At 38.7% G+C, this 21,930-nt stretch overlaps 1 protein-coding gene and 1 pseudogene across 6 annotated transcripts in view; one reads left to right on the top strand and one right to left on the bottom strand.

Annotated features, from left to right (window-relative positions):
• Shld2 (shieldin complex subunit 2) overlaps positions 1-21,930 on the top strand; it is a 65,009-nt gene that overhangs the window by 33,158 nt on the left and 9,921 nt on the right. For 3 of the 6 annotated variants that reach the window (XM_034498705.2, XM_076931477.1, XM_076931476.1), the window contains 4 exons: positions 3,314-4,822; positions 11,800-11,907; positions 19,476-19,670; positions 19,829-19,963. In XM_034498705.2, the coding sequence (XP_034354596.1) occupies positions 3,319-4,822; positions 11,800-11,907; positions 19,476-19,670; positions 19,829-19,963 (1,942 nt within the window). In that variant the 5' untranslated portion in view covers positions 3,314-3,318. Of the gene's footprint in view, positions 1-2,514; positions 2,582-3,313; positions 4,823-11,799; positions 11,908-19,475; positions 19,671-19,828; positions 19,964-21,930 lie in introns of all 6 variants that reach the window. The other 3 variants (XM_076931473.1, XM_076931474.1, XM_076931478.1) reach the window with 2 other exon arrangements.
• On the bottom strand, positions 10,105-11,463 carry LOC143441638 (palmitoyltransferase ZDHHC17 pseudogene; annotated as a pseudogene).

The raw sequence follows: 21,930 nt of genomic DNA, 5'->3' as shown, positions 1-21,930 counted from the left end.
GGATGCCAACTGCTGAGGCATCTCTCCAACCCTGGGCCTGGCTTCTTCCATGGGTGCTGGGGATTCAACTCAGGTCCTCATACTTGCGTGGCAGAAACTTTAGTGACTGAGCACTTCCCCAGCCCCTTGCTTTTCATTTTCTGGCACATTTTAAACTTGATACATTCATGCCATAAATAAAATAGTCTCTTTGTTGTTGTTATTGTTGTTGTTTTTTTGTTTGTTTGTTTTGTTTTTTAAGACAGAGCTTCTCTGTGTAACTTTGGCTGTCCTGGAACTCACTCTGTAGACCAGGCTGGCCTTGAATTCAAAGATTTGCCTGCCTCTGCCTCCTGAGTGAATTAAAGGAGTGTACCACTACCACATGTCTAATGATATATTCTTACTGTTATTGTTGTTACTTTGGTTCTTTTGTTTTTGTGTTTGTGTTTTTGAGACAGGGTTTCTCTACATAGCCCTGGCTCTCCTGGAACTCAGTGTGTAACTATCTAGCCTCTAACTCACAGCAATCCACCTGGCTCTGCCTCCCAGGTGCTGGGACTAAAGGTTTGTGGATTCTACCTGGTAAATTTTCCACTAAGATTTATATGTTTAGAAGATGCATCTATACTAACATGGATTTCTCCTTTATATGTTCTTGCTGCAAATCCATTGTTTTCTTCATGGGCTGTTACTGTATTTCTAGTGCATGCTTAGAAAGTCTGCTGTCGTCACTCCTGCAATCCCATGCTTTAGTGCTCTGTCAGTTATTCCTCAGAGTGGAGGCTTTTGATCCTGGGATCCAGGGATGAGCCAGGCTTGGTGGAGGCTAAAGTAGAAGAATGGTCATGGGCTTGAGGTCAGCCTAGATAGTGACTTCTGGAACAACTTGGGCTGCAGGCTAAGACCCTGTCTTAAGATCAGTCAGTCCATGAGACACCCAGACTCACACGATTTTCTTATTTCTCCCTGCTTCATTCGTTCATTCATTCATTCATTCATTCGTTTCCTCCCCTTCCTCCCTTGTCCTACTTTCTTCCTTGCCTTCCTTTTGTTTTCTTTCTTTTCTTTCTTCCTTCCTCCTTCCTCCCTCCCTCCCTATTTCTTTCCTTCCTTTCCTTCCTTTTGTTTTTTTTTCTTTTCTTCCTTCTTTTCTCCCCCCCCCCCCCCTTTCTTTCTTTCATGGCACTTGAGATCAGATTCAAAGAGTTGTTCATGGTAGGCAGGTGTTCCTCCACTAATTTATATCTCTAGTTCTTTGCTATTTCCAACATGTACAAAGTAAGTTAATGCAGTTATATGTGTTATCTTGTTCAACCGTTATTAGCACACAACCTGACTGAGATCTGATACCTGAGTGAAGAGATAGTCTTGCGCAGAAGTATCAGATTTCACTTGGGTGGTGTCAGCCCCTTTATCTTGTAAGCAAGAGGACATGAGTTCAGATCCACAGGCACTCATGCAAAAGCTGTGCATGGCCTGTGGGTAACCCTAGTGTTGGAAGAGCAGAGATAACTGGATCCTGAGAACTTGCTGGCTAGCCAACTTATTAACCTAAGCAAAATAACTTGAGATTCAGTGAGAGACACTGCCTCAAAAAAAGGGGGGGGGGGAGAGCGGAAGAGTATACTTAGTGTCTTTCTCTGGCTTCTTCATGTATTTCTGTACACACACACACATACGCACATGAAAGTTCAGCCATAGTAACAGGAAGTGAGGAGAGAATCTAGATTTCATAGAGTTGTATTAGTAAATGTGAAAAAAAATCAGTAATATGGTCATTTGTTGTATGTGAGACAAGGAGGAGATGCTGGAGATTTAGAGGGAAGAGATATAAAAGTTATTTCAAAAGGAACTATGTACATGGGATCAGGATTGCTAGGACCCACTTTGGAATTAATGGTAATGAATTTAAAACAAGACCACTTTTCAGATAGTCATGCCCAACCCCCACTCCCAACCCTAGCCCAGCTTGTAGTTAGAGTAAGTAATGATTCAATCAGTTTGATTCTTTACCCATCAATAGGATGTTTTCTCAGATTTACTTATGCCAGGTGCCATAGTTAATGGAGAAAAAGTTTAAATGCTGAGTTTCTTTTTATATATTAATATATTCTATGAACAACTCTTTGAGTTTGATCTGAGTGCCACAGAAAAAAGATAGAAAGAAAGAAGAGAGGGAGAAAGAGGGGGGGTGGGAGGAAATGAACGAATGAATGAGACAGGGAGAAATAAGAAAAAAAAATTGTTTGTATTATAGAAAAGATAATAGTAGGGCATAGTGGTAGATACTTGCAAACCCAGCATTTGGGAGGTGGAGGAGAAGGTTAGGAATTCTAGAACATCTTGGATGTGTAGTAAGCTCAGGGCCAGCCTGGACTACATAGGCCCTTTCTCATAAAATACCCTCCAGTAAAGAAAAAAATGAAAAATATAGAAACAGTAATTTTCAATTATTACACTAAATCACTTGTACATTTTAAAGAGAGCCTCACAAACAAACAAACAAACAAAACCCATATTCTTTCCTTTTAGTTTGAGCCTTGTATGTTGGCTTGACATTGAGTTCAGAGGAGGACTGAGAATCTATGGATATTTAAAGGTAATATAATACAATAATAAATAATGCCTACCCTTTAAAACTTAATTATTATTTAAATGAGGCAAGATTTAACAGCATAAGGAATGAACATTCTAAAAATATACTTGTTTGATGCTTACTTTGTTTCTCTGTTTATTTTAAAATTAAAATTTATTATTATTATTGTGTGTATGTAATCTATGTGCTAGTGTAGGCCTTGGTATGCCATAGTGTGTGTATAGAAGTCAGAGGACAGCTTCCCTCCTTCTACCCTGGTTTCAAGGGACTGAACTCAGGTTGTCAGGCTGTGTAGTTAGCGCTATTGCCCACTGAGCCATCTTGCTGTCCCTTTTCTCAGTCTATAACTGAAAACTTTTTTTTTTTTTTCCGTTTTCCTTCTCCCTCTTGCTCCCGTCCTACTTGTTCTGGTCCTGCTTGCTCTGGCCCAAAGCTTTATTATTTATTATATGTAAGTGCACTGTAGCTGTCTTCAGACACCCCATAAGAGAGCATCAGGTCTCATTACAGATGCTTGTGAGCCACCATGTGATTGTTGGGATTTGAACTCAGGACCTCCAGAAGAGCAGTCAGTGTTCTTAACCACTGAGCCATCTCACCAGCCCTTCTTATAGTTTCTAATTTATTAATTTTATAATTGAATAGCATACCAAAATAACCAACCTGCACATTTGTGATCAATTGTTTTTACAACAATATACTAATACATTAATTTTGAAATTTTGTTTTTATCAGAAATTATGAGTCGAGGATCTCAAGTTCACATTTTTTGGGGTGCTCCAGTTCCTCCACTGAAAACGACAGTGTCACAAGAAACAACTTCATTAATATCCACTGCCAACGCCTGGGAAAAAGTCCGACTCTTTTACAAACAGCATTCTTTGTATCTAAAGGCTGGAAATCAGGAGTTTAAAAATCTGGAAGACTGTCAAGTCCCCGAAGGTCTTGGCCCTCCAGGCCTTTTTAGTGGTCACCTTTTAACGACTTCTTTGAGTGGATCTGCTCAGGCGGGAGAAGGCTTTAAACATTCTGCTTCTGAAGCACAGAGTGTGAAATCCCAGGTGATCCCGAGTGATGTGACTAGTGTACCAATATGTGGGCTTAAGGATGGAGTTCAGCGTTTACCTGAAGAAGAAAACTATCAAAGGCTTCAATGTGAAAATAAGAAAATTATAGATGAGCAACTTAAAAATCAGTCAGATCCCAGTGTTTGGAACTTCTATAGATATTTGTGTCAGTTGGATGGTGAGTGTGCAGCTGAACTGGATCTGAGCTGTAGTTCTGAACAGATAAGAGCAGGGCCAGAGGCTGTTAAAACAAAGCCAGTGTCAACAGGACAGCAGGAAAGACAGAGTCAGGAGAGCTTTTCCCCTGGCGCACAGTGTGAACCACAGTCCGAGGGAGCAGTCAGGAAAGCCTCAGACCAGGGACTATCTACTGACACTGAATTTCTCAGGGTAATGACCTCCAGCCAACGCGCTTTTCTAGCTCAAGGGAATGGTAAAGGTCAAGACTGTATAAATAAGAGGACTGTAAACATGGAGGCAGAACCGACAGGAAGTCAGGGAGTCAGACTAACTGAAGGAAATTTTAGTAAGCCTGGTGGAGATTTTGAAAAAGGATCTGAAAATGAGCAAAGCCAAGCATATTCCCTGGAACTTTTTAGTCCTGTTTGTCGTGAATCAGAAAGCAGTCACATTCATATAAACCCTGGAAAAAGTCTTGAAAATACAAGCTCTCAAGAGCTTTTCTGTAATGAAGAAAACTTGCCACCACATGAGGTACCCGTTGAGTTGTGTAGCTCAGGAATGCTTAGTTGGCTAAGCAGCTTGCATCAAAGTACCGCTAAACAGAGCCTGTGCTCTAAAGACAATTCCCATCATTCTAAACCTCTCTCTGAAGACCATCAGGTGTCCAAGAAGCCAAGGATGGACTCTGATATAAGAGAGGCAGCCAAAGCAGTGCCCCAGAGGATCAAGTCTGAATTTAAGGACAGTAAAAAAATATCATTAATAAAAAATTGTGATTCTAAAAGTCAGAAGTATAACTGCTTAGTCATGGTGCTAACCCCATGTCATGTGAAGGAAATAAATGTAAAATCTGGACCAAATTCTGGTTCTAAAGTGCCATTAGCAACAATTGTAGTAATTGATCAGTCAGAAATTAAGAAGAAGGTTGTTCTGTGGAGGACTGCAGCATTTTGGGCATTTACAGTGTTTCTTGGAGATATAATTTTACTTACAGGTAAGGCCATCAAGGTATAGTGGTAGCCTGTTTTATAAGGCTGTGTCTTCTGTTTATTGATTTCTTTGCCACTTGTCTTCCCTGGGTGTGACTGACCTCTTGTAGCATATCTGTTGTGCTCGCTTGGGTTTTAGTTCCCTTCTTTGTTCTGTGTTGCCTTCCCATTCATTTTCTCCTCTAAGAAGCCTGCCCTAGTTGGTGTCATACTCATCCATCTTTGTCAGTTGGAGTCCTATCACTGGGCGCCTTTCTGCTGTCTTCCAGCTGCATTTATTTATGTGTCTGGCTAACTCTCTTACTTTACTAGCAGTGTTATGAAAGGGCAGTGCCTCTGCTACTTCACTCCAGTAGCGCTGTGTACGTTAAACCATTCCTGAAGACACACATGTTGATGTTTAGTTTGTTGTTCTGTGACAGTCTCATGTAGCCCAAGCTGGCCTTGAATATGCTATTTTATTCAGCTGAGGATGGTCTTGCAGTCTTGTTCTTAAGTATTTGCCAAATGTTGGTACTACAGGCGTGCACCATCACACACTGCTTGATGGTGTTATCTTTTGTGGGTGTGGTGTACTTGTGTGTTTGTAGCTATATGGGCACACTTGTGTGTAGGGTGTGTGTGTGTGTGTGTATGTGTGCGTGAACACACAAAGAGCACATACACAGCATACTTGCACATACATGCGTGTGAAGGCCAGAGGTTGATGTCTGGGGGTTTTCTTGATGGCTTATATTGAGACAGGGTCAGTTGACCTCAGAGATCACCAATTTTGTCAGTCTAACTACATAGCTTGATTTAGGGATCCTATGCCTCTGCCTCTCTCATTCTGGGATTGCAGGTGGTTGCCATGCGGCCTGCCATTTACCTGGGTGCTGGGGATCCAAACTCCATCCTCATGGTTTTATGGAAACTGCTTTTATTCATTGAGCCATCTCTTCAGCCCTTGACTGCACTTTTAATACTAAAATTATATTAATTGCATTTGAAGTAAAAGCCTCATAGAATTAAGCTAATTTCATAAGAATACTTACAGATTGCTCCCTCAAGTTTACTGTCTATATATACATCAATACATATGCATCAATATGCTTATATATTGAAACTTTTTATCAGGCCCTGCTAATTTAGATCTACACATGTATCTCATTATTGTAACTAGATGAGGAAGATATTTATTAGCCCCGATTTTCAGTTGAGGAACCCAAGATGCAGACACAAAGAAACTACATAATGACACAGATCTAGGAAGAGACAAAACATAATATCATTAAGGCCCCAGAATCTATGGTCTTTTAAAAATTTTTTTCTTTCTCTGTTTTTTCAAGACAGGCTTCTCTGTGTAGCTTTGGCCATCCTGGAACTCTGTAGATCAGGCTGTACCTCGAACTCACAGAGATCCAACTACCTCTGTTTCTTGAGTGCAGGAAATAAAGGTGTATACCACCATCACCATCACCTGGCTCTATATCTATCTGTTTTATATAGTTATAATCATAAAGATGATACAATTCTTACCCTCCTTTTTTACCTAACACAAGAAATTTAACCTTTTTATTTTTAAGTGTTTTGAGACGGGATCCTAAGATGTAGCCTAGCTTGGGAGAAATCAGTTCTGCTTCAGCCACTCTTTGCTACAATTTATATGCATGCCCCACCACACTGGACTAAGATCTTTAATATTTTGTTACATTTTATTAGTTAATTTAAAATCAATACAGTAGCATGTCATGGTGGCTCAGGCCTATAATCCCAGCACTTAAGAGGCAGGGTCAAGAGGTTATGGAGTTCAAGGCCAGCATCAGCTATAAAGAAGTTTGAGGCTAGCTTAGCCACATGAGACCCTGTCTCAAGCAAACAAAATATAAAATAAAACCAGTACAGTGTTAGTAAAGCTAGAAGAAGTTAGTTAATCTTACTAACCTAGCTAAGAATGGATGTAATGGACCTAGGCTTTGTTAGCCTCAGCTGAGAAAAGAAAAACTGCAGTGTGTTCATACAATACCAAATTGTTTTCAGGGAGATGAGACCTTTAGGTAATGTGTCCTGGCATGTTCTCTTTATCTTTAATGGATTGTAGACGCAAGATTATAACACACAGGCTTAACATAGTGCTTTTTATATGTTGTTCTGTTATTGTTGGAGAGTTAGTTTATCTAACTCATACTCTGATTCAGTACTTACAGAATTTTTTGCTTTGTGCTTGTGATGTGGCTTCCCAACTATAGATAGATCTATTTACAAGGTGAGAACATACTGTAAGAACTGTTTCTTTGGCAAATGACACCTCACTGTAAATAAAAACAAAAATTCTGGTTTTCTTGTCATATTAACCCATTTAATGTGAACTTATTCCCCAGAGCTAAGACTCATTTTTGGAGTATCAAATAAGTTAGTTTTTCCCAACAGTAAAGAGGTGAATCACCTGTACTGTGGTCACTTTTAATTAAGGCCATTTTACCTCAAGGTCATTCACCGTGATTAAAACAAAACAAATAACCTTCCCCCAACAACAAAAACCCCAAACCAACCAACCAACCAACCAACCAGTCAAACAAAAAAACATGAAAAAGAAATGTCTAGTTTGTTTGTGATCTTCTCGGAGACCTTTTCTAGGCACAAAGAAACAGTCGGGCTACCTCTCTGGTTTTCCTACCATCCCTACAGTGGTTTACAACTAGGTAACATCAAGGGACTGCTAGAATTTATTTACCCATTTTTCTATTATAGGACAATTAGATTACTTTTATGAATGCCTTTTAAAAGGTATCTTTGTTGTTATATTATTATTATTTCTTTAAAAAATATTGAAGTCTGTGTGTGTAGTAGCACATGCCTTTAATCCCAGCACTCAGGAAACAGAAGCAGGTGGATCCTTGCAAGTTCGAGGCCAGCTTGGTCTACAGAGTGAGTTCCCGGACAGCCAGGGCTACATAGTGACACCCTGTCTCAAAAACAAAACAAATACCATCTCCCCAAACAATAAAACCCCTGAACCAGACAAACAAAGAAAAGAAAGCATCTAGTTTGTTTATTGTTTTCTTTTTGTGGACCAAATGGGAAATTTGTGAGAAAAGAAAGCTATACTTCTGTATTGTCTTATCTTTAGTAGTGAATTATATTCACATAGCAATTTATGAGTGACACCCATTTTTATTGATAGCATTCAACTGTGCATTATTATATTTCTACCTTTAATAACTCATTTCTACCTACTCAGAATTGAAAATTTCTGTGTAAGAGATAAGTTCTAGAACATGTTCTGTATAGAGCATGATAGACTTTTAGTAACAGAAGGTGTTAGAAGTTTGAATTGTCTGTGAGTGTCTACTACTAGAGTTAAAAAGAAGAGGGCCTAGGACTTGACCTTGGAGAGTCCTAGTATTTAGATGGAAGGAAAGGAGGTAAAAGCTGGATCATAGACGTGAAGGATAAAAGAGAACCAGGAGACAAGGGCTGGGCCACCATTTTGCCTTACCACTCAATGACTCACAAATCCAACATAGAGTTTAAAATTTTTTTGAAATTTCTCAGATGTTCTTGTCTTCTGAACAGCAGGTATTCTGAGCATCACATCATGAAAAGTCTGGGTTTTTTGTTTGTTTTTTGTTTTGTTTTGGTTTTTTTTGATGGTGTTAGGGGTTGAACCCAGGGCCTCACACATAGGAGTCACATGTTCTTTTAATGACAGTTTTTGAAAGCTGTGCTAGGCCTTTCTGGTTAGGTGGTAGGAAGCCACTGAATATTAGTGTTATATCTTACAGTACTCGTAACACTTTTACACAACAGTTATATCTTACCCATGAGTGCAGTATACTCCTCTCATATCTGCCTTCATAGCTTCTTTCCAACCCCTCTCAGAACTCCCACCTCAGTTATTTTCACCTGTTGGGTGTGTTAATTCCCACTAAATGTTTTTTCTCTATAGCTCTTTTTTTTTCCATTTGATGTTTCATAACTCTAAAGTATTTTACTTTCAACATCTACAAAATATAATTGACATACTGCCTAGGGAAAAATAATAGGAAAGATTTTAAAGACTGCCATATATTCATGCATATTCATAGTACAAGGGACTGACACACTATAATTATTGTTTAAGGCACCAATGCTTTGGAATCCCTACTCTTTCCCCCGGCCCTCCCCATCTTAGTAGTGCACTGCTACTAGCATGGCTGCAGCCCTAAGTTGTATTTGTTAAAAGCCCATGTCTTTGAGCACCCATCCATCCATTTATTTTCCCCTTTTATTTTTTGAGACAGTCTTACTCTATAGCCTAAGTTGGCCTCAAACTCGTGGCAGTTGTACTGCTTCTGCTTCTGCTTCCTGAGTAATAGGATTACAGGAATACACCATGCCTGCTGAACCCATTTTGTTTCATTGTCACCCTAAGGACTTAGGATCAAACCATGATAGGTGAAGATCTACCATTAAGTTACATCTCTAGCCCATCATTCTTTTACTTGTAGTAATACCTGAACATGGTATTTGGTACATCTGACATAAGAGTAACACAGCCACCAGCATGAAATGAAAAGCTGTTTGGAAATACAACCGATCATTGAAGCTCATGTGCTTGATTCCAGTACTCAGGAGGCAGAGGCAGGCAAATCTCTGATTTCAAGGCCAGCCTGGTCTATATAGTAAGTTACAGGACAGTCAGAGCAACACAGTGAGACCATGTCTCAAATATATATATATGATATTTGTGAACATGTGATGATGTGATAGTTTGAATATTATATATCTAAAATCTCTCCATGATATAACTTGTTTCACAGTAAAGTCCTCATTGGTTAGTATTTTTGTCAACTTAATATAAGGTAGAGTCATTAGAGAAGAGGGAAACTCAGTTGAGAAAATGCCCCCAATCTGGTTGGCCTATAGATAAGCATATGGGGCATTTTTTTGATTGATGATTAGTGTGGTAGGGCCCAGGCCATTGTGGGTACCATTTCTGAGCAGGTGGTCAGGGTTGTATAAGAAGGACTGAACAAGCAGCGAATAGTAAGCTCCAGAGAGCAAGCCATTATGTAGCATTCCTCCATGGTTTCTGCTTCAGTTCCTGCTCCCAGGTTTTTGTACCAAGTTTCTGCCCTGACTTCCATCAGTAAAAAACTGTGAGATGTAAGATGAAATAAACCCTTCCCTCTACTAAGCTGCTGTCAGCCATGGTCTTCATCACAGCAATGGGAAACAAATGCAGGACAACTCCTCAGTAAGACATACAACCGTGAGTCATGTGACAACTCCTCAGTAAAACATGCAACCGTAAGTCATGTAGCTGATCATTTCAAGCAGGAACAAAGTATCTGTAGTTGCCACCACACACACACACCCCCCCCCCCCAGTTACAGTTACCTGCCCCGAGCAGTGAACATCAGTGCTCACTTTCTTCAGCAGTTGGATGCACCAAGCTATTTGTACTTCATTGGTGTCTGAGTCAGACGGGCACTGCAGAATATGCTGGAATCTAGACATCTTGCCTCTGTAGTTCAGCTATTGTCTTCTTCTTTTGTTCTTCTTTAGCTTTAATAATCCCTGGATCTGATTTTCAAATTTTTCCAGCATTGTAGAATAGTGTACCACTATTGGCAAGGAATAGAAGATGAATAAAAAGTTGACATTCCCTAAACAGAACAACGTGTCACATGTAGAAATTGGTTGCCAAGTATATTCCAGGGGACAACACACTGAAAGATCAAAAATGACTGAAAAAAGTTGTAGTTCAAACCCACTATGTTCTTTAATGAGTGAGACAAGGATCAATAGTTAGGCCTGCTGTAAGTCCAACCAGCCAAATAACTAGGAAAAAGGATCCTAGCATTGTTTTTCTGACAAAATTTCTTACTAATTTTGAGTTTTCTAAGGAAAAATGTGTTGTATCCTTTTGCTTGCACTGTTTCTTGTGAATGAGCAATCGTCCATGCTCTTCCCAATTAGACACATCCCATGCTGACCCACTCTTGATACTCTGGGCGTCAGTACCAGCTCTAGCTTACAGAAGACTGGTGGCTGATATTTGGTAGTGCTACTCAGTGCTACTCAGTGTTTGCAAGATACTCGTCACCATATAACTAAAACATTAAAAGCAATGGATTTGACTGTATAATATATATTCCATAAGCTCCCTACATCAAGGGGGTTACTTCAGGCTGATCCATCATATTGACATCTGGTCTTTTGACTGAGATAAGCTACAATAATGTATGCCCAAACTGAGTGGCCCAATAAACACATCTATTAGAGACTCTCAAATCTATTAATGAACAGTCTGTACTATATTTCATTTTTGATACAGCCATGGATAAATGACCTTATCTTGTGGCCTAATGCAATAGTGCTGAATTCACTTCTCCTCCAAGTTTAGCACCATTTGAAACTGCATAAATCAATTCTGTTATTGATGATAGCCCAATGGAAGAGTGTGGCTTTTTCTTTGCTTGCCATGTATATAACTCGCTGTCACAAATTCTCAGTAGTGTTCATGTATTCCGTATTATCTAGGCTTGACTATGTTCACCCCAAGAAGTTCTTCATATTCAGGATTTTAATGGTGTTGGAGTTTGATTTCCTCTGGATTTCACTAATTTCACTAATGCTGGTGCTCTGCCATTTTGGTGTGATATCATTCCTACTGCTGCATGCTGGAAAAAAGTTGTGGGGTTTGGGATGGCAAGGGCAAGCTCAGCTGAAAGCAATCTGAATGTTGCTTCCTTGTCTCTCCTTAGACCAGGTGACTCCTGGCTTGCTCATGCCTTAGAAGGCAAAGGTCTAGGTTCAGAAATTAAATCTGTTTTATTGTTTTGAGCCTTTGGGAGGTCTTTTGATCTAACAGAACTTTAGTTGCCTTGTGTGTGAGATGTATGTGTAATGTTTTGCTATAATTGATTGGTTACTATTACTACTGTGTACTTAATAAGTTAACCACAGTCTAAAGGAGTTTATGGTATGATCAGATTTCATTTTGTTTTGTTTTTAGATGTTGCTGTTTATGAGGATCGGTGGGTCGGTGAGACAGTACTCCAGTCAACATTTACCAGTCAGTTACTAAATCTTGGAAGTTATTCATATGTCCAGCCTGAAAAATGTAAGACATATTTTGAATGTGCTGAACTTAGGATGTTTTAATTTATGACTTTTTGGCTTTAGGATAGTACAAAGCCAGTCTGAGCATGCTTTGGATTTTGACCTTTTGTGTACTAGTGATGCTCCCATTGCAGAGCCACGGCTCCCAGTCAGCATCTGATTACAAGGTGAATCACTGAGACGTCACGTTGCGCTGTGTTGCTCAGTGGGGACAAATGGTAGGTTAGGTCTATTTAACACATTTTTGATGTATCTTTGGTTTGTTGTGGGGTTACTGAAATGTTACCTCATTGTAAACCCACTGTAAGTCTGCAAACAAACAGGAAGGATTTGACTAACATTTTTTTTTCTAAATAACTATTTTCATTTGTAAGCTGAAATTGGAACTCATTTATTTTATTTTATTGTTTTTTAATATTAGTATTGAACATAGGGCCCTACCCAGTGCTAAGACTGTCCTCATCCTTTTCAACAAATTGAAAATAGGACTTAAAAGGATGACTGTGGTAGGGGTAAGCAGGGGACCCCAACCCCAGGTGACAGCTGTGTGCCTAGAAGAGAAAAGAGGAAAAAAAAAGATGAACTTGTATATTGTAAATCACATAAAGTATTGTGGTTCTACAAAGTGGTAGTTCTTTTTTTTTTTTTTTTTTTCTTTTTGGTTTTTCGAGACAGGGTTTCTCTGTGTAGCCCTGGCTGTCCTGGAACTCACTCTGTAGACCAGGCTGGCCTCGAACTCAGAAATCCGCCTGCCTCTGCCTCCCAAGTGCTGGGATTAAAGGCGTGCGCCACTACCACCCGGCTCAAAGTGGTAGTTCTTAACGTTTAATGAGTTTTCTCTTTGAGATACTGTGGTCCATGTCTATAGAAAACTGTAGGTGGGCAAAAATAAGAAAAGAAAAGAAAAAAAAAACATTGTCTAAGTCCTTTTGCTGACTTGTGAAATTACCTGTGTAATTGCTGGGCCTCTGAATCTTTGAGATAAAGTAAAATAGGATGCATAGTCAGACTAATGTAGTTTGAGTCCTTTTCTATCATTGCTGAGAGAGAAAAACTACATTTTTGGTGACCATTGCACATGCATCACAAGCACTTCTCTTAGAGTCAACAAGTATTCTGTTATGTGGGTATTCTATTGTTTGCTTAAATATTCACTTGTTGAAAAACATTTGAATTATTTCTCATTTGAGGTTTTTAAGAGTATAGATTTTTGTGTGAACATAAATGCTCATATCTTTGGCACAGACTTCTAGGGTGCAGTTGCTGGGTTGTGTTCCAAATACATACATAGTTTTATGAGAAATTACCAGCTGGAGCATGGTGGCACACACCTTTAATCCTAGCACACGGGAGGCAGAGGCAGGTGGATCTCTGAGTTTGAGGCCACCCTGGTCTACAGAGCAAGTTCCAGGATAGCCAAGGCTACACAAAGCAACCCTATATCAAAACAAACAAACAATCCACGTGCACATGCGCACACGTACACACACACACACACACACACACACACACATCATCACCACCACCAACAAAAAGAAATCACTAAACTGTTTTCCATTTTGCCTATACCACTTTAAAGACTGCATCAGCTGGAGTATAGCAACTGATAGAGGGCCTGCCTACTCGATGCAAGGCTTTGTGTTTGCTCTCTAGCACCTCAAAATATACAAATAAGTAACTGAATAAATAAATAAGCCACGTGGATTATCACATGCTTAAAATCATAGCTACTTGGGAAGCTGATATAGAATATTATAAAGTTGAGGCCAGCTTAGGCAACGATACTTAACAAAAATTGGAGTCTCTGGGTTGGTCCCTAACACTGCAAAATAAGTAAAAGAAATACACCTTAGTTACATTAATTACATTAATGTAATTGTACTACATTAATACATTAATGTACTTAGTAGGAGTACATTACAACTTTAATGGCATATTTTAGAATTTCTGTAAGAAAATTATGTGAGGTGTCTGTTCCACAGTAAGGTGACTGTAATAAAGCTAGAATTAAGTATTTGAAATGTTTTCACCTTAAAGAAACAAGAAATTTCTATGGAGAGAGATGTGTCTAACTTGATTTAAACATTTTATAATATGTTTATTTATTGAAGCATTACATGGCATCACGTTCATTTGTATAATTTTTATGTGTTTATTAAATAGATTTTAGTAGATAAATACAGTCAAGCTCTACTGTGGTAGAACATTGGCCTATAGCATGTGCATCACCATGGATTCGATCCCGACACCACAAAAAGAATATAGGATTCATATCAGCAACACCTTTCACAATTTATCTTTTTCTATGGCAACTTTTACTGTCATCCTATTTTTAAAAAGCTTAATCCATTCTAAGAGCTGTTCTGAGTAATAAGTTCTAAGGAACTCCTTGAGAAGTCATTTCCCTAAAGAGACAGAAGTTCTAATTAATGTTCTTAGTAGATGAGGTCTGTATGTAAACTGGGGCACATAGAACATGCTGTGTCTTTGGGCACATTAATTCCATAGTAGATTGTTAGAAACCTGGTGACTTTCCTGGAGGAGGAGTGTAAATCTATGCTTACAAAAGTGCATGAAACCAGAGATCATTAGCAACAACAAAAACCAGCTTTTTCTTTTTAAAGTTTTGAAACTTTTAAGACAAAATTTGGACTTAAAGGAGTGATATAAAATTTGCAGAAGTAACGCCTGTGATATTTATTGGAACATAGAAGAAATGTTTAAAGCAGCTAATAGACTAATATTTCTTAGCAAAATATTTCTACCAATAAAAATGAAAGGATAAAAATAAAGTTTGAAACTCAGAAAATTTGCAAAACAACTAAGCCATAGAAACCAAAAAGTATAAAATCATAACATTAATCAGAAATCAATAAGAATAAAATTGTAAAACAATATAAGGAATCAGAGTTTTCTTCCCCACCCCTTCACTTCTCAAGATAGGATATCTCTGTGTAACCCTGGCTGTCCTGCAGTGTATTAAACTGTGCTTGTAAAACAAGTATTTATAAGGGTCCACTATATCCTTTTATTGTTACTATTAATAGAGTAATTAAGTCAGAAAGTTTATTGTACGATATGTGAAATGTTCACATTAGAGGACATGGAGTGAGGAATATAAAGGAACTTTATATATTTGTAAATTTTTTTTTTATAAATTTAACATTAATTCAAAACATAAAAGCCAAGAGTGGTAGTATACACCTTTCATCCCAGCACTTGGGAGGGAGAGGCAGAGTTTGAGGCCAACCTGATTTACACAATCAGTAGAATAATAGCCAGGGCACCATAGAAAGGCTTTGTCTCTAAAAATAAAAGTTTTTTCAAAATGTGTATACGTGTTTATGTGTTCATGTGGAGCGGTGAGGTACATGTGGGCCCTTCATGTGGAGGCTAGAAGGCAACCCTGGGTGATAGATATTCTCAGAAATGCCAACACCTCCTTTGAAACACGGTTTCTTTTTGTCCTCCAGCTCTCCAGTTAGGCTAGACTGGCTGATGAGCAGGCATTAGAGGTCCTTCTGTGTCTTGTCTCCCCAGCCCTGGAATGACAGCATAAGCTACATGTCTAGGGCTTTTATGTGTTTACTGGGACCTGGACTCAGGTCTTCATGCTTGTGAGGAAAGCACTTGGCCAACTGAGCTAGCTCCCTAGCCTGAAACAGGACATTTTAAAAAGTCACTTACGATCATGTCTACAGGTGTAAAGAAATCTTTTGATGAAATTCAATATCCATTATTAGAAACAGGAGGAAATTTCTCTTTATGTCATAAAGAGTCTTTATAAAACCTGTCTTAGCCAGTGTTCTATTGGTGTGAATAGACATTACGACCACTTCAACTCTTACAAAGGAAAGCATTTAATTGGGGCTGGCTTAGTCCATTGTCATCATGGTGGGAACATGGCATGTAGGCAGACATGGTGCCGGAGAAGGAGCTGAGAGTTCTACAGCAAGGTCCAACGGAAGAGAGAGACTCTGGTTGGCTTGGGCTTAGGAAGCCTCATACCACCCCCAGTGATATACTTCCTTTAATACAGCCACACCTACCCAACAAGCCCATACCTCCTAATTCTTCTAAGCAGTGCCTCTCTCCAGCCTGAGCTGTGAAGCTTTAATACCACGCTTCTTCCTTTAATCGGAAGTAATCTCCTGGCCAGGATTCAGAATCTAGTCCCGTGACATTGGCTCTGAGGGTCCCAGGAATGTGATTCACTGAGAGTCTCAAGCCCCAAGCTACTGAAACTTCAAAGATCTTTTACAACAAGTGTCTTGTTGATACTCCAGTTAAATGCTAAGAGCAGGCCTTTTCTGGGACATGTGTTCTTCCTCTGCAGTTGTCATGTATAACTTTTGTTTCCTTCCTCCCGTTTTTTTCCTCTTTAAAATATCTGTTACTGAGAGCACAGGAACCATTTTCTGAGGCCAGTGTGAGAAGGGAGCTCTCCAGACCACAATAACCCCTCTGGGATGGACTGTGCATTTTTTTCCCTTGCTGTTGGGCTAGAGGTTTTCAGCTACCATGCATCTTTCCTCATAGCTGCTATCCAACTTTCTCCAGTTTATTCCCTGGAGATTCTAGCCAACTGTTTTCTAGGTAGTTCCTTTTCTGTGTCTATTTTCAGGAATGTTTCTCCCTTTTCATAACTGTCCCTCCCCCCTCTTCTATCCCTCCTGACCATTTATGGTTCTAGGGATAGAGCCCAGTGCCACCCAAGTGCTAGGCAAACAATTTACTGAGAGTCAACCCTGTCCTCAGTTTACATTTTACACTGAATGTTTGCTACCGTCTGTCTTTAGGTCAATCAGTAACTCTTTCTGTGTTGAGAATTGTGATGATTTTTTTTCTGTCTCCTTAGCTTCTGGTATAGCGTGTGTCACGTAGCAGATGATCCTCTGGTGAGTGAGTGAATACTTAGGTGTTAGTGTAGCAGATGGAATGGATACAGATGATCATGTTAATGAGGGAAAGAACAAAGAATGATATATTACTCTATAAACTCTTGATTTCTAAAAAAAATGCACCAAGTATATATGGGTAACATCTTCTTTTGGCCATAAGTCTGTCATATATATGAATATATCTTCTTTTCCTTCAGAAGAATTTGAATTTGATCAGCAAATCTCATTAATTTATTCTCTTAAACATTTATTTATTTAGTGGGGGTGGGGTGCCTGTGTGGAATTCAGAAGACAACTTGTGGGAGTTGGTTCTCTCCCATGAGTTAGAACTTAGCTCATCAGGTTTTATAGCGAATTCCTTTAACTGCCGAGCATCTTGTGGGCTCGGTCAGTGCTTCTAAGTATGTATATTTTACTGTATGTAAAGTTTGTCAACAATTGAGAACAGTGGCTAAGAGTATATTTTACACAGAGGTTCTTGATGTGAGTCCCAACACACATAGCTCACAACCATCTATAAATCCAGTTCCAGGGTATCTGACACACTCTTTGGGTACCAAGAACTCATGTCATACACATAAAATAATCTAAAAAAAAATTTAAAAAACATTCAAATGGGAAGAAAAAATTATTTAAATAGTATTATAATTGAATAATTAAGTGGCTGTTCTTATAGTGAAAAGAAACATTACTATGTAATGTGCTTAAATGAGAATTATGGGAGGGAGAATCTTGTTTATGTGTGGTTGCTATGCTGTGTGGAATTTGGTTGAGAAGAGGAGTGTGATTGACTTTATAGCACTGTGAAAGTGATCCTAAACTTGGCGACGGGTGTAGGGCAGATTCAGGAGAGTCTGTTACAGCTTGTAGGATATTGCAAAGGTGATGTGCTAAGGAGCTTGTTGATGCAGAGCTGTTGTCAGGTTAGCTGGGAGAGATGGGATCAAATTAGACTCTGGAGACTGGGGAGCCCACTCGATAGTTTCAGGAATATGAAAGAATAAAACATAATAGAACATCTGTGCCTAATTATAGATTGGGAACAGAATTAATTTCTTAGAGATGATAAGTTTCTATTGTCTAACAGTATCAACCTTTATTTTTTAGTCTAAACCAAGTCAAGAATAAGCTACATATTGTATGGAAATTAAGTAGTGTTTCATATGTATTTATATATTACAACATAAAACATAGTTCAAAGAAAACATTATGCAGGCTGGAGAGATGGCTCAGCACTGATTGTTCTTCTAGAGGTCCTGAGTTCAATTCCTAGCAACCACATGGTGGTTCAAAACCATCTGTAATGGGATCTGGTGCCCTCTTCTGGTGTGTCTGAAGACAGCTACAATGTACTCATATACATAAAATAAATAAGTCTTTTTTAAAAAAGAAAGAAAACATTATGCATAGTGTGACAAAACTTCTGAAAAGAGGCTGTTGTCTGCAGAGACTGAATGACTGACTGACTGGAATTTCAAAACATGATGCTGGAGAGATGGCTGAACTGTTACAAGCTAGGCTCATAACCAAAATATAAGAATTTCAGTACTGTGAAAACATTGATTGAAACGTTGCAAGTTCAGAGGCTAATTACTTATTTGGGGCTAGTTTTAGCCCTCTGGGATAGCCATTCCTTGGCCATTTCTGTTTCAAAATTAACATTTGTAACAGATCAATACAAAAACCCTTTGGAGTCTAATAACTCAACAGACCACTAGCTTCTTTCATCAGATAGCATCCTGGCCTATAGACAAGCTTTCTCCATCTTGCTGTACCTGCTTTTTAATGCACCAAGCAATGTATTCTATTTTATTATTTTTTAAAATTTATTTATTTTATGCATATAGGTGTTTTGCATATATATGTATGCACCATGTGCCTGAGGTCAGAATTGAACCCTCTAAAACTGAATGAACTATGAATTTATGGATAGTTGTAAGCCACCATGTGGGTTCTGTGAACCTACCTATGTCCTCTACAGAGCAACCAGTGCTATTAATCACTGAGCCATCTCTCCAGCTCCACAACCAATGTATTTTAAAATTGCCTTGGTTTATGACTTTCTTTTTCTTTTCTTTCTTTCTTTTATAAAACTTCACGTAACAGCGTCTATGTTGGAACATGGAATTTGGGATCCTAAATCAGTGTTCCTGGATCATCACTCAAAGATGGCTTCATAACTAACTATCTCTACTCTCTTTAAGATGAAAGCTGTTGTCCTAGTCAGTGTTCTATTGCTGTGAAGAGACACCATGACCAAGGCAACTCTTATAAAATGAAACATTCAACTGGGGCTAGTTTATAGTTCCAGAGTCCATTATCCTCATGGTAGGGAGCATGGCAACACACAGGCAGACAAGGTGCTGGAGAAGGAGCAGAGAGCTCTGCATCCAGATCTGCAGTAGCAGGAAGAGAGTGCTACTGGGCCTCAGGTGGCCTTTTGCAGCCGTAAAGCCCACCTGCAGTGCCTCACTTTCTCCAACAATCACACTCCTTCTAATCCTTTTCAAGTAGTGCCATGCCTGATGACTAAGATTCAAATATATGAATATATGAGCCTATGGGGCATTCTTCTTCAAATCACCACAGCTGTGGTTTTGCATTTATGATTACCAACAAAATATGATGTCATCCTTTGTCTATGTTTGTGTGCTTTTTGCTTCCTTAGATTCTAATGTAATTGCCAGTGTTATGCTTCAGGACTTACTGGCATATGTGTCTTCAAAACATCCCTATCTCAAGGAGCTGCCACAGAGGCAGCCTCAGAAAATGGACACTGTAGAGTTTGTGGAATTGAAGCAGTTGCAGCCTGATACATTAGTCCATGCAGTACTCAGAGTAGTGGATGTCACTGTATTGACAGGTAAGTATTTTGAGTGCCTCTTTAATTTAGCTTATAAATACTAATATACAAGTCCATCTTAGTGTCTCAGTCTGTTACCATGATACATTTACTGTGAGATACTGTGGTCTCACCTAAGCAGAGTAATACCAAGTAAAATGTTCCTTTTCCTTTTCTAGAGGCATTATATAGTTATAGGGGACAGAAGCAAAGAAAAGTTGTGTTAACAGTGGAACAGGCTCAAGGTCAACATTATGTGCTTATATTATGGGGTCCTGCAGCAGCCTGGTATACTCAGCTTCAAAGGAAAAAAGGTAAATACACTGAAAAAAAAAAAAGCATTCAAGCTATTTATATCTTGGTAAATGATTAATGTTTATTTGTCTGAGGTGCAGAGACTCTGAAGAGATTACAGCATTCGAAATAATAATGACTGAATGCTCCTCTGAAAAGTGCTCTTGCTATAATTTTATACTTAAAGCAATTTAGTTATCTACAAGTCCTTTGTAATTAATGATGACAACAGAAAGGCTTGAATGTTTTCATGCGTACTACACGAGGACATTAGCAAAATAATCCTCTCCTTCAAATAATCTTTTTTAAAAAATGGTTTATTTTTTAAAATTGTTTTTAGTTTTTGTTTTTTTTTTTTTTAATTTTTTTATTGGATATTTTATTTACATTTCAGATTTAATCCTCTTCCCTGCCCCCAACCCAGGAACCCCCTATCCCATTCCTTTTCCTCCTGCTTCTATGAGGATATTTTATTTTATTTTTTTTATATTTTCTTTACATTTAAGATGCCATCCCCTTTCCACATTTCCCCTCCCTAGAACAACCCTGTCCCATGCCCCCCCTTTCCTTTTTGCTTTTATACGATTTTTTTAAAATGTTAATCAAAGGATTTATAAGTTTGGTAATGCTCAATCAGAAGCATAACCCAATACCCAACCTAGATATAAAAACTTTTTGACTGGTGGAGACATGTGAACATCTGCCTCCATGCCCCCTCTCTCTTTCTCTCTCTTATCACCTAGCTTCTCCTCTTCTTCATCTTCTCTCCTTGTTCCATCTCTTCCTCTCAGTACTCCTTCCTACTTAGCTCCTCCTACATATCACTCTTCCTGTTAAAGTAGAACTTTTCTCTCAAAATACAATTAGAGCATACTTATTCCTAATTGTACCAGTGAGGTACAAGATAGTCCTAATACCCAGTCCATCATTTTGTTGACTAACCAGAACCTCTGTCATCTCTTCTAACTAAAACACTTACTTTTGATCCTGGCTTTTTGGCTTTAGAATGAATGTCAGCTGAAAACTATCTACTCAGATCTTTTCTCTCAAAGTAAATAGCCAGGATTGGTTATGAGACTATAGGTCTTCAACCCCATCAGAAATCCAGAATGACTGAGTTAACTGAAGTTATGGGAAGCACTAAGCATAGCTTCTAAAACTTAGCCAATTTATAGAGACCGCTGAACACCTGAAAAGCCCCTATACTACCGAACGTTGGAGCATCAAATCTTCAGCCTTCTGTCCCAGAATCTTTTTTTTTTTTTTTTTTGGTTTTTCGAGACAGGGTTTCTCTGTGTAGTCCTGGCTGTCCCGGAACTCACTCTGTAGACCAGGCTGGCCTCGAACTCAGAAATCGGCCTGCCTCTGCCTCCCAAGTGCTGGGATTAAAGGCGTGTGCCACCACCGCCCGGCTCTGAGCCATCTTTCTAGCTGCTCAGAGATGTTCTTTAAAATTTTTATTCTGGAAAGGTATGTGTAGTTTCATTTTTTCAGTTCGAGTGTTCTTATAAATCAATTTATAATGTTCTTATAAATCTGTCAGAAGGCAGATGTTATGGGGATACATTAAGTCTTTGAAGTCACATTTCCTATTGAATTATTACTGTGTTCTGGATTTTTATTCCAGTTCAAAATATGTCCTCTTAGCCATTATAGAATGGTTGCTTTAACAATATGACCCAGTAGTATGCATGTATTTTAAAAGCACAAGTTAATATTTTATGGTACATTAAATTAAAAGGGATGTTTTAATAAATTAGTACAGTATCTTCCTTCACTACTGTGAAATTCTTATTTTAACAATGAGAGATAGTTTAATTAGTGTTTTTTGAGTTACCTTACTCTGCAAAATAATTTAGACATTGATCAACTGATTCATTATTTCAGACTTGGATGAGTTAAATGTTGCGTTCCAAACTTCTGTCTCAGTGCTTATCTGTAGATAGGATCTGTCTGTCACGTTGTCTCTTAATCATTAATAGCACAA

The sequence above is a fragment of the Arvicanthis niloticus genome, chromosome 3 (genome assembly GCF_011762505.2).
Source record: "Arvicanthis niloticus isolate mArvNil1 chromosome 3, mArvNil1.pat.X, whole genome shotgun sequence".
Taxonomy (NCBI): domain Eukaryota; kingdom Metazoa; phylum Chordata; class Mammalia; order Rodentia; family Muridae; genus Arvicanthis; species Arvicanthis niloticus.
The sequence above is the reverse complement of the archived record's forward strand: the minus strand, read 5'-3'. Positions and strand labels throughout refer to the sequence as shown.